We start from the raw sequence: 13,775 nt of genomic DNA, 5'->3' as shown, positions 1-13,775 counted from the left end.
GTTATTGACTCCCTCTTCTAAATCTTACTACCTTTTGGAAAGTATGACCTTTTTTGGCAGTAGCCAGGGCACAGGAAGAACAATTGAGGGATCAGGCAGACATGATTGCTAGCAAAGGCAAGCAATTCACAGAAGCCATCAGGATAATGAGCTCCACTCTCTCTCAGTCCTGGTTTTTGCATGCTGCACTGGTTACAGGTGAGGTAATATAGATTCATGAGCACTTGGCTTATTTATGTTGTTCATGGACGTGCCAGTGGGATCCTAGACCATTCAAATGCGTTTATTTCTTTTATTTATACCTCAGTCCCTTCCCAAAGAGATCTGTTCGACCCTGGAAATCCATTTGAAACCCCATTTTCATCCATTGCCCAAGAGAAGAATTGCAGTCACATGTCTCTCTACCTCCAACAACTTTTTTGCTTCATTTGCATGTGACATTAAGTATTATACTATAATTAACACATGAAACCGGGCCCACACATGAAATATACTGCCTGGCAGTAGTAAGGATACAGTTTAATCTTAGTCCCATCTCTTCTGCATTCGTCAGATTCCTTTTGTCTTCTTGCCTTATTTCCTATCTATATTGTAGCAGTGTAAATATTCTGTACTTGTTTCTTATTTTTCCTTTATCTTTATCTTATTTATCTTTATGATGGATGCTCTCCTAAAATTTTTAGTCTGGTAATACAGCATTCAGAATATTTCAAATTTATAACACACAGTACTTTACAAATTTTCTAATCAAATACAGTCTGTTATTAGATGAAAATTTAAGGACAGAAGCTTTTCTCTCTGAATGCAACAGATTTCTGCTCTGTGATTAGTACTTACTTATCTGTTGTTTAACGCTTTTCCGTAGTTATCACGTTTCCTATGTGAAGAGACTCACCTCTGCATTTCTTTCCATAATTTTCTCCTGATTATTACTCCCCATTATTTATTTTTACTAACCATCTAGGTATAGAAGCCAAGATGTTAAATTATAACCTTGATCCATTAAAGTTTATCAGATAGATAGGGCTGAAATGCAGCAGAATGGAGTTCCAGGTTCTAGTTAAGATGCTTAATATAGAGTAAGAATTTATTTTGGAAATTATTTGGTGATCTTAAACATACTACATTTTAATCAGAGAAATATATAGTACAGAAAAGCATAAAGAAGGGACAAACTTTATCTCTAATCTCACCATCCAAAAAACATGTATATTACTGATGGTACTGTATAGTAACAATTTTGTATCATATCTTTTTAGTCAATATTTTAACGTAAAAATATCCCTATATTATTATTATTAAAACTCCTGGTAACTATAATTTTTAGAGAGGCGGTACTTCATTAGAGAGGTAGCGTGGTATAGTGGTTATGAGCATTGACTCTGGAGCCTAACTAAGGTTTGCATTTCAGCTACTCCATTGCCTGGGGTAATTAATCTCTCGTTATATCGGTTTCCACATAGTTAAAAAGGAATTATTATAAAGCACGTCCTCAGATAGCATCATTTCGTTCAACAGTATTTCATTATGGCGCTGATGAGATTCCATAGGAACTCTTGTTTATATTAATTAACCTACGGCAAAATTGGTTTCATTATATGTCATTCCACTTAGAGTCACAGAATCTGTCGACAATTTTGAGTGAGGACCTACTATACTACCTACCTCATAGAGTTGTTATGAAGATTGAATGTATTAGTACATTTAAAACACTTAGAACAGAATGCTTGGCACATAATAAGTTTATAAGCATTGGCTGTTAATATTGCCATTTTCTATAATTTTCTTAATCAGCCCCATATAATTGCACTTTAGTTTTTTTCTAACTTTAATTATTATAAATATTGAATAAGCAAAATTTTTTTGTGCGTGCATTTTGTATCTTTGAGAGTATGAATTTTGGGGGATGATGATGATAATGAGATATATATATATATTTTTGTGCGTTAACTGTGCATCCAGCAATATGCTAAACACGTTCTGTTGGTAGCCTGGAGATAGAAAGGAATAGATATGAGAATGGTTGTAAGGTAAGAATTAACAGACCTGATGATTGATTGATGGATTGAATGATTCAGGCACAAGGCATAAAGATAACAGCTGGCACAGATCAGAATTTTGTTACTCTATATTGTTGTTAGTTGTGGAGGGAACTGTTTATTTTATTTAGCAATACAGTTTAATTTGAGGTTTATCCTTTTATTTTTTAACTATGTATGTATGCTATCATGTAAGAAGGGAGGTTGGTGATCTAAATATATTTATATACATGTAAAATATTGAGGTATAAAAATACTTGTGTCCCCTTCTTAGGTACATGATAACATACTGTGTACACTTTTATTACCTTGCTTTTTTCATTTAACGTTATGACTTGGAGATTCCACTATATAGTGTATAGATACAGTCTTTATTCCTTTTTCTAGCTATATAGTATTGCCTTTTATAGATTTTTCCATGGTTTATTCAAACGGTTTTCTATTATTGGACAGTTTATTTGTTTCAGTCTTTTGCTGTACAAATATTATCATAATGAACATCCTTGTATATGGGTCTTTTTTTTCTATTTTGATAATATATCTAAATTTTTAGAGGTGGGACTGGTGGGTCAAAGAGTAAATACATATGTAATTTTCCTAGATATTACCATATTACTTTCATAGGGGGCTGTACTGTTTCATATTCCCATCAACAGTGTGTAAAAGTATCAGTTACCCTATATCCTTTTCATTAGAATATATTCTCAAACTTGTGCATTTTTACTAATCTAATAGATGAAAGAAGTGGTATTGTGATCTAGTTTTAATTAATGATTTCTCTTATTATAAAAAAGGACATTGGTTATGTCTTTAACTGCACAGCCGTGAACTTTGTTCCCTTAGAGGGAATATAAAAGAAGGTCATATGTTTTATTTTCATGGTTTTAGCACTGTATCACTGTAGAAGATTATCAAGCCTTACTTTTAAAAACTCTAGAAAAGGGTACTTAGCAGCCTCTTTGATATTGCATTTTGGTATTAGGATTTCTTTTAAGTTTTCAAGTTGATTGTACCAAGACATAAAAAAAGGAAAGCTATCTTTGTATGTGAGGTAGAGTTAATGAAATTCTAGTTCTTTGGCACTTACTGTGAGATTGAATTATTTCACATCACTTTAAGTCAGGTATTTCTCTATTCTCCTTTGAACTTGAGAACAATCAGAAACATCCCTTCTTTTCTGTACTAAAATTTTCTTCCTAAACAACAATCACATATCAAATCTTACTGGCCTTTGGTACTTTTAAATTTTCTTTTTAATTTTCTTTTCATTTTGACCCATTAATCTTATTTTCATAGACAGTGAGCTTCTGGTTCTGATTCTATTCATGTATTGTTTTTTCTCTGATTTCCTTATTGGCTTCTTTTTGTTTGTTTGTTTTTATTAATGCTGGGTATTATCCAAAGTTCTGTTTTAGGTTTCTACCCGTTTCCTCTCAGTTACTCTTAGTAACAAATATACGTTTATCTGCATGAATTCTTATTAAAACATCTAAACATCTTTTCTCTTTTTGTCATGTAGTTTTACATATTTATTAAGATATGTCTTCATCTTTTAAACAAATCATTAATTATTCCTGCTTCCCTGATCTTCCTAATCTTCTCTGCCCATTTCTTTCCACTATGGACAATATCACTGATCTTTATGAATTTAAGAGTCTTGATCTGAGAATTGTTATTTTATTTCCTGCTGTTAAAGACACCATATCACCAGGGGGTTATTGTTATTTTTTATGGTAGTTCTACTTTATTAATATAATGGCCATATCTATATGATTTCCCTGCATAAACAAATACATTGATAATTATTGCTAAGTTATAATCACTAGTATTGAAAATAAAGGAGAAATAGTTTGTTTCTCTTTTATCCTAGTAGTGAATATTGCCATTTTTTTCCAAGAGCTATGATGTCGTTATAAATTTCCCTTCCGAGGTACCTCAAAGAAAATTAAACAAATAATTTCCACCTTATTTTCTGAAATTATAATATTTTAAAGGCTTTTTTTGATGCAAATATCTTTGCTTTTGTGTTTTTCCTTCCAATTTTATATGTGAATTATATAACATCAAAAGTGTTTTTAACCATATATTATTTAAAGTCTTTCATTATATCAACTCTGTATTTTTTATCTTTTTCCGAGTAAATATTTTATTTCAGCAAGGTATTTTTTCCATAATTTTATTACTATGTAACTTTATTGGTATTGAAGCTCAAAATTATCTGAACTTGTTTTTTTTTTCCCCACATTTTCATTGAAGAGAAAATTTTCTCCTCAGATTCTCCTGAGAACGATATTCCTATGGAGATCACCACAGCAGAACCACAGGTTTCTGAGGCAGTATATGATTGTGTCATTTGTGGACAGAGTGGCCCCTCCTCTGAAGACCGACCTACAGGATTGGTTGTACTGTTGCAAGCATCTTCAGGTAAAATCAAAGTAATTTTTCAGTCGGGACATTTTAGATACAAAATATATACAATAGATTAATAAGTGTCTGTATGGAATGAAAGTTAAATCTTTGTCTAGATATAACTGTAGATCAAGATAGCAAGAACCAATTTATATCAAAGATTCTTAATCTCATTTTATCTCACTTTCCTGGATTTGAGTGTTGGAAGAAGCCCTTAACAGAGAGATCTCTCTATATGTTACATAATCTTTTCCCTTAAAATGTAGTATCACCAGCATTAGGTGGTCATTTAATTGTTCTCAAATCCGAAAGTATTTTAAGTCCAGAGATATTGTCAGCTTAAATATTTGAGCTATATAAGGCATTTTTGGTAGCGTTGCTCTTATATCTTGAGCTATAGAAGTAGTCATTCTTGAAGCAAACTGTTGATTGATATGTTTGCCAATCTGTAGTTAAAAATTTTTTTTTTAACTTGAACAATTTGTCTGAATGCTGTCCGTCCTCTCCTGTACTGAAGTTTTTTGAAGTAGGGTTAGGGTTAGAAGATATAATAGTTATAAACATATATGCACCAAACAGCAGAGACCCAAAATATATGAAGCAAAAATGGACAGAATTGGAGGGAGAAATAGTTTTACAATCATAGTTAGAGACCTCAGTGCCCCAGTTTCAATAATGGATGGAACGGCTAGACAGATCAAAATACATACATACATACATACATACATACATACATACATACATACATAAAATACTTGAGCAACACTATAAAACAGTTAAACCTAAAAAACTCGTATAGAACACTCTATCCAGCAACAATAGAATACACATTTTTTTTTTTTTTAGATTGTACATGGAACATTCTCCAAAATAGACCATAAAACAAGTCTCAATACGTTTAAAAAGATTGAAATCACCAGAGTATCTTCTCGGACCACAAGGAATGAACTAGAAATCCTTATCAGAAGGAAAACTTGAAAATTCATAAATATGTGGAAGTAAAGTAGCACATTCTTAAACAACCAGTGGGTCAAAGAAGAAATTACAAATGAATATGGAAGAATCTTTGAAATAAATGTAAAAGAAAACACTATATACCAAAATTTACATGGTGGAGTGAAAACATTATACAGAGGAAAATCTATAGCTGCAAATGCTTACATGAGAAAAGATCTCAAATCAATAAACTACCTTTATACTTTTAGGACCTAGAAAAATAAGAGCAAGCTAAACCCAAGCTAGCAGATGGAAAGAAATAAAGATTAGAGCAGAAATAAATGAAATACAGAATAGAAAAACAATAGAAAGAATCAGAAGAGCCAAAAGTCGAAAATATTACTTCAAAATATCATCAGAATTGACATTTTTTTTTTAGCTAGACTTACCATAAATAACTAAAATCAGAAATGAAAGTTGTGACATTACAATAGACCTTAAAGAAATAAAAGACTTTAAGAGAATATGTCAATTTTATGTCAGCAAAGTCAGTGTTCTAGATAAAATGGATAAAAACAAACTACCAAAACCAACTCAAAAAGTAGAAAATTCAAGCAGACCTTCAACAAGTAAAGAGATTGAATCAGTACTCCAAAACATCTTAACAAATAAAAGCCAAGGACTGGATAGCTTCACTGGTTATTCTACCAAACGTTAAATAGTTAACACCAGTTCATCTCAAATTTGTCAAAAGAAAAATTAAAAAAAGAGGGAATACTTCATAACTCATTCAAGAGGCCAGCATTACCCTGATATAAAAGCCAAATAAAGACATCACAATCCTAGCAAAGCAAATCCAGCAGTGTATTAAGAGGATTATACATCATGGCTAATTATATTCTAGTTGCTAGCATTACCTGCTTCTATCTCTTCTTTCTGCTGCTGCTATAAGTCTCTTCAAAACTGGAGGCCCCCAATGATATGCCTGATATTCCCTTCCCTAAGAGTGGCTCTTCCCATGCTTATTGAGTTTTACAGTAATATATGGCACTGTATGTTTCTATCTTCACTCTCTTTTTTTGTGCTTTGATGTTTTACAATAATAAAAATCTTAGTATTTGTTTTATCCCCTTTTGCCATATACCTCTTTTTCTAACTTTGCATTTTGAAAAGTTATATATCTATAGAAAAGTTGAATACTCTTTACCTAGACTTACCAATAGTAAATATATTGTCATATTTTTCTTTATCTCTAATCTACACACACATTCTTCCTCCCTTCCTCCCTCCTTTTCTCTGTCTCCAGAAGAAAATGGCAGACATCATGACATTTTATTCCTAAATACTTCAGACTGTATCTTCTAAGAACAAGGATATTCTTTTATATAACCACAGTATCATTATCATACCCCAAGAAATTTAATATCAAGAACATCTAATATTCTATATTCCAAATTCTCTCAATTGTCCAAATATTTTTATAGCATTTTTTTTTTTCCTGATCAAAGAGCCAAGCAAAGATCATGCATTGCATTTAGTTGTCATTTCTTATAAGTCTTCTTGAATCTGGAACAGTTTCTTCAGCCCCTTTAAAAAGTTTTAAAGAGTCCAGTTCTGTAGAATAGTGGCATCACTTGCCCTTTTATTGGTAATGCCAGCGAAGTTTGATCACTTAGTTAAGGTGATAGGTAGTCTATAGGATAATACATTGAGACTCTTAACAATTTACCCTTTTCCTTAATGTTCTTTGCCTGAATCATTGGTCGTGTTGTTTGTTAACCATTACTTACTCTTTTCAATACTCAGTTTTCTCAAATTTGGCTGGTCAGAACTCCTTTAGTTCCTCAGTGTTTGAATTACCCTTTGCTTTTTATTACCCACAATTCCAGGCTAACTTTGCACTTTTCTCAGGTTATTCTTTAAGGACCTCTGTGTTTCCATGTCGTAAGAAGTAGTATATTTAGAAATGAAGTTTATTGATATTGGAGAGTCATAACTTGTAGGCTTTTACAGTGGACAGATTTTGGAGACCAGCTTCCATCATTCAAACCATCCATCCATCTATCTGTTGATCCAGTCACTCCTTGAAAGCCTCCCACCCTCAGGTCATACCTACCTGCAGAGTGTGCCAGAAGGTGGGCAGGAGATCCAGCAGAGTGGGCCACATGGACCAGAGTGGGTCACTGAAGTAGCAGCTTCTCAGTCTAATGCTCCTGATTGGGATCTCCTGCAAGAGAATCCAGACCAACCGCTCGTACTTCATGACTCGCTCAAAGAAGTAGTTCACCTTCAAGTTGGTGGTGTGCCTGGCCAGCTTGGCCTAAGATATGCTTCAGATGACCTGCCCGTGGGAGTTATGAATGTGGCATTTGATATTTATGGTCCGGAGGGTACTGGAATTGTTCTCACACAAGTCCTTGAGCAGCTCGTCAGAGATGCAGTTGTATCTGAGGGTCAGGGACACTAGGTTGCGGAACATGGCCATGGTCTTGTTAAACTCGGAGCTGCTGTAGACGGCGAGGTAGTGGCTGAAGAAGTCCTCGATTTTGAGCTCTGATGCCATACTCTCATTCCTTAAGTAGCTCAGAGAGTTGAAAGTATGATAGCCTTGCTCCATGGTCACCCTGGCTCCTTTCAGGTCAATCTTTCCTTAAGAAGAAGGTCAAGTTTTCAATGAATGAGCTCTTGATGCTATGCCTCCACACCGATCTATTGATCTGTCGATTCATCCATCCAGAGTTCATATTCACATTTTAGTGTTATTTTAAAAAAATAAATACTGGCATATTTGAAGCTGTGTTTACTCTGTAGAAGACAACTATAATACTACTTTGTTTTTTTGGTCTTTGAAAATATCTAATAGTGAAAAAATTAGTGTAGCTAGTACATAACTCAGCTTTTCTTGGTGAAAATCAGGTCTATGTATTGGTTATTTAATGAGCTCTTATCTCTGTTGTTTATTGATATAGAGGGGTTTTTGTTTGTTTGTTTGTTTGTTTTTACATTTCTCAAAGGAAATTTTTTTTTTCAATTAGAGTTGACATTCATTGTTATTTTATATTAGTTTCAGGTGTACAGCATAGTGGTTAGACATTTATGTAATTCACAAAGTGATTCCTCCGCTGATTAGTAACTGTCTGGAATTATACATAGTTATTACATTATTATTGACTGTATTCTCTATGTTGTACATTACATCCCCATAGCTACCAATTATACTTCTTAATCCCTTCACCTTTTTACCCAGTCCTCCAAACACTCTCCTGTTTGACAATCATCAATTCTCTTTGTCTCTTGAGTCTATTTCTGTTTTGCTTGTTGGTTTATTTTGTTCTCTAGATTCCACATAAAAGTGAAATCACATGGTATTTGTCTTTCTCTGTCTGACCTATTTCACTTAGCATAATACCCTCTAGATTCATCCATGTTGTCACAAATGGTAAGATTTCATTCATTTTTTTTTTATGGCTTAGTAATATTTCATTGTATATATGTACCATAACTTCTTTATCTAGTCATCTGTCGATGGGCACTTAGGCTGCTTCCATCGTTTGGCTGTTGTAAATAGCGCTGTAGTGAAGAACGTAGGGGTGCATCTACAATTCGAATTTGTGTTTCGGATTTCTTGGATAAATACTCCAAAGTGGAATTGCTGGGTAATAAAGTAGTGCTATTTTTAATTTTTTGAGGAACTTCTAAACTGTTTTCTATAGTGTCTGTATCAGTTTGCAATCCCACCAACACTGCAGGATAGCTCCCTTTGCTCCACTTCTTCGCCAACACTTGTTTTCTGATGTATTGACGATAGCCATTCTGACAGGTGTGAAATATTATCTCATTGTGGTTTTAGTTTGCATTTCTCTGATGATTAGTAACGTTGAGCATCTTTTCATATGTCTGTTGGCCATGTTAATATAGTTTTGGGGCAGTGCCGTGACAACATTGAGCCAAAAAAGTTGCCTATCACTGAAGAGGAGCAGATTTACCCTTGGGATACATGTGCAGCAGTTCACGATGTGAGGCTTTCATTATTACAGCGTTATTTTAAGGATGTAAGTACCCTTTTTATCAAATAGTATTTTTTGTCTGCAGAGTTGATAGTTATTTCTTTCCAGAGTCTTATTTGATATTTTTTCTTCTACCAAATGTCATTCTCATTTGCAATCTGAAAGTTTTTTAGAAAAAATATTCATATGTGGGTAGTAAAGAAATGGAAATCTGTTAATAAGTAAAAATTTCAGATTCTAAATGTTATACCTTTATTTTAAATGTTTATTGTGATGTATACAAATTCAATTCAGTGGATATAAATATTACCTCTGAAAACTTAGATATTGCATGAATATTTTATGAAGATTCTCCTTTTAAAGATTTACAATAAAATCTCATTATGATGCTTTTTAAATGTAAAGTAGGGGCAGGCTTCATTTGTGGTTTCTGTGGTTTCTTGTGAACTTAATAGATTTTTTTCAGCTTTTTATACCCAGGGGCTCTAGCACTCAGGTGTCAAAAGTCTTAAAAGATCAGTTTCATTTCTTTAGTAGTAGCATCATAGTTAATTTCTTTATAAAATTTTTGTGCCATTTTTAATGTTTCCTGAATGGCTTATTAGAAAGGGTTTCCTTTCACTGGTTGTTTTTTGGATATTGTATCTTGAGTTAAGTAAATGTATGATAATAATTTAAGTTACTTAAAATTTAAAGCGAAACATTATTTTAACTATATGAGATGATTATTTTGATAGATTTCCAAATACAATTTTTCTTGTGCATGATCCACTGGATTAAATGGAAGAAACTTTTTATAAAATGGAAGACAGAATACTTAATTAGAATAAACAATAACTGACCTAGTGATGATAAGAATCAGAGTAGAGTGTGGTTCAGTAGTCTGGACTGAGGAGAAACTTTCTGGTGGATTCTGGAGGAGATGATGGCTTTAATTAGGGAGGTACCATGTATCATAGACAGAATCCCAGGTCAGAAAAGAAGTTTGGTCCTGATTCTGCCATTTCTTAATAATGTGAGCTTGGCCAAATAAACATTCTAAGACTCAATTTCCTCGTCTGTGAAATAGGGGTCATAATGATATTTCATGTAGTAATTTTTAACCCACCAGGTTGGAAATTTCTCTAGATTACTTTACATACAATAAAGTTTGGTATAAATATAAAGTGATGTTTTTAATATTCAAGCTAGCCCACTTAGGAGGGCTCAAGTGTTAGGCTTTATAAGGTACTTTGGGTTTGGTAGTGAGCATACTTCCATATATTTTTAGAGGCTTTAAAATGAAATTATCATTATTTGGAAAAATAATGCATGTATATATACATACAGACTTGTACTTTTTATTTTTTCTTTGAATTTTTTGCAGTGTGTATATATTACTTTATTAATTAGACTTTGGTAACTGTCTTTATTTTGAAGAAAATGTTGAAATTGTGTTCTGCTTTTGCATACATTTATTACCACTTTTCTTTAGATTTTGCTTTCTTGCCATAATCTTGGTTTTAATTTTATCGGTTCGAATCACTTTAGAGTAGATGAGTAACAGTTAATCCTAAAGCCAAACAGAAAAGAAAAATGACTTGATTCAATCAAAATAGAATCCAGACCCAAAAGAGCAAAATAATTTTGAGGGAAGGGTAGATCTAATAAAGGAGAGAAAAAGCAAGGTATTTATTACCTGCAGCCAGAATAGTTATTTATTTCTTAAAAAAAAAAAAAAAAAAAAAAAAAAAAAACTTGTTTTTTTTAAAAAGGCTCCGAACTAAAATCTAAACTGGACTGAATATCTATTGTGTTTCCGATTGTGAGATTTTATTCCTATATTAATGCTTTTATGTCCTTTCAGAATGATTATTTTATGCATATATGGTGTGCACCCTGGACTGTGCCTCTGGAGGTCTAGGGTCATTTCTTACATTGGTTTTATAGTCCCCTGAAGGACTGGCACATGCTGTGTGTGTTGTAGATGCTTATTGATTTCTTACTGAGTTACTCTAGCAAAGTATACCAGTTTGGTAGCTAGACAGACTGTACAGAGAAGAATTACTATCAGTGGGCATTGATACTGATTATAAAATTAATGCATGCATATTAGAGAGTTGACATGTATAATTTTAGTAATGTAAGACAGTACAGTTACTGTTTAAACTGGAAGCATGATATATGAGAGATAAGACAGTGGGGGAGGGGCCTGAGCTTTGGAGTCTGATAGACTTTTGTTTGAACTTGGGCTCTTCCACTTATAACTGAGTGATCTTGGTAAATTTTTCTTTCCTTTTTTTGTGAAAAGGGGTAACAGCACTTACATGTGAGGTTTTAATGAATATTGAGGTTGTGAAGATTCAATGTTAAGCACTTAGCACAGTGGTGGGAACACCACTGAAGTCTTAAGTCTTCCTAAATTATTAGTCTTACATTAGTAAGTGGTTTCCTGCTTTTTTTCACTCTAGCAGATTCGAATAAGACATCTAACAGTTATATTAACAAGTGACTTACTATTTTTGGTTTTAAAAGCTACCTGATTTTATTTAAAAAGAAAGATTGATTACATTTTTATAATACATTGCCAAAGAGAGTAACTTGTTTATTAGCTAACTACTAACCATTCTAAAATTATCTAATTAATATCAAAATCTGCTTCTACATTAAGTGGCTTCAAATGATAAAACAGAGATGAGCAGGTCTCCTGTTGTTTTTCTGATTTGTAACAGTAGAAGCTGGCTCACTTGCTGCAAGTATTTGATTTGTGCTGCTGCACATATTTAAATCTTCTGGGAAGGCTTTTTGCACTGCAATATTTTCAACTTTCAGATGCTCATGAAGAATCGTGATTTAATATTGGAACTTTGTTTACTATTGTTTAAAGATGATTTGTTCATTTTTCATTGTAATGTATAAATTTCTTTCCCATATAAAAATAAAAAGATGACTCAGTTTTTATAGCTTTCAAATCTTTCATTGTATGCTGTCACTCATGTTACACCTATGCCTGATACTGATGTGGCTCAGCCATCTATTAACTGTAGACTCTAGAGAGTAAACTCAAGTTTACCCCAAGTGCTATTTGACAGAGGTCAAATGAAAACTCCAAGAAAATTACTTTAGGGGAGGAAAATCTAAGCCTGTTTATAAATTGAAGGGAAGCAATTAGCAGATAAATTGAAAATGTAAAAGAGGAGATAGAAGCAATTAACTTTTAAAACAAATTTCGAATGAGTATGTAGTTGGCTTCTATAATCTATTTCTTTTCTTTGTTGTGTATTAGATTAAACTCTTGTAAATAGTAAATAGTAGTAAATAGTAAGAAGCTAAAACTATGGTGTTTCTAGTTGAATGACATTGCTTAGGACTATTAAGTCAGGTGTGACTTTATATCACAAAAATAAAAGTTCACATTAGTATCACAATGTGAAATCATTCAAAGGCTTATGCTGATATATTTAGATATGTAGATACATTTATACTTCTTTAAAATTAATTGTATTTTGTCTTTTTTTTTTTTTTTTTTTTTAAGAGTTCCTGTCTCTTGGCAGTATCAATTGGCTGGGAAGGAGGTGTTTATGTACAAACCTGCGGCCACACATTACATATAGATTGTCATAAATCTTACATGGAATCATTACGGGTAAGTTAATTGAATAATTTTTAAAAGTGTGTATTAAATATTTTTTTTTACAGCAAATACATCCTAATTCATTGTGGGTGATTTTGATCATCATTTGTACTACCCAGCTTCACAGTTTCTTCACTTCAACATTAGGGATTTTATTTTTTGACTCCACTTTAGCAACTGACTTCCATGGCTGTAATTTTATCCTTTGCTACTCTAGCTTGGAAATAATTAAGCTTTACTATTCTACCATATCATTTTTTACATGATTATTTTTCAGATTCTCTTATTTTCACTCTTATTAGTGCATTTTGTTTCTGGCATCAAGATCTTCAATCTTTTAATCATTTTTGCATTTTTTCCTAGTGTATTAACTCTTACCTAGCCTCACTTTCTTGTACCAGTCATTTAATCTTTGCTCTTAGATCCAGGCAGCTAGCCCTGCTAGAAAAATCATAAAACATAAACCAGCACCTCTACAAATTTGTGGTTTCTTATAATAGTGCCTTAGACTAGGGTCATGGACTGTAGATATTACTTATCAATTCATTTATCTGTCTTTGATCAGTTTTCTCCCCTAGTTTCCTCAGCAGCTATTCTATACCTTTGCCCCTCCATCTCACTCTTTGCCTAAATCACAAGATCCCTATTCTCTCATCAGATTTCTGTCTCTTTCTTTGTCACCCAAAAAATAGTGGTTCTCTGTTACATACTATTTTAGCTTCCTACCTTTCTTTTTTTCTATTCCCTGATAAATGACTTTGCATCCTAACC

The 13,775-nt window shown here is 32.8% G+C and overlaps 1 protein-coding gene across 10 annotated transcripts in view; it reads left to right on the top strand.

Annotated features, from left to right (window-relative positions):
- The window catches only part of UBR3 (ubiquitin protein ligase E3 component n-recognin 3), a 188,360-nt gene that overhangs the window by 108,046 nt on the left and 66,539 nt on the right, over positions 1-13,775 (top strand). For 5 of the 10 annotated variants that reach the window (XM_016165386.2, XM_016165383.2, XM_016165382.2 and 2 more), the window contains 3 exons: positions 4,314-4,463; positions 9,303-9,436; positions 12,906-13,016. In XM_016165386.2, coding sequence (XP_016020872.1) covers positions 4,314-4,463; positions 9,303-9,436; positions 12,906-13,016 — 395 coding nt within the window. Of the gene's footprint in view, positions 1-4,295; positions 4,464-9,302; positions 9,437-12,905; positions 13,017-13,775 lie in introns of all 10 variants that reach the window. The other 5 variants (XM_016165376.2, XM_016165377.2, XM_016165381.2 and 2 more) reach the window with 1 other exon arrangement.

This window comes from Rousettus aegyptiacus, unplaced genomic scaffold (genome assembly GCF_014176215.1).
Source record: "Rousettus aegyptiacus isolate mRouAeg1 unplaced genomic scaffold, mRouAeg1.p scaffold_m13_p_2, whole genome shotgun sequence".
Classification (NCBI taxonomy): Eukaryota; Metazoa; Chordata; class Mammalia; order Chiroptera; family Pteropodidae; genus Rousettus; species Rousettus aegyptiacus.
Note: the sequence above shows the minus strand (reverse complement) of the source record. Positions and strands in the feature narration are given on the sequence as shown.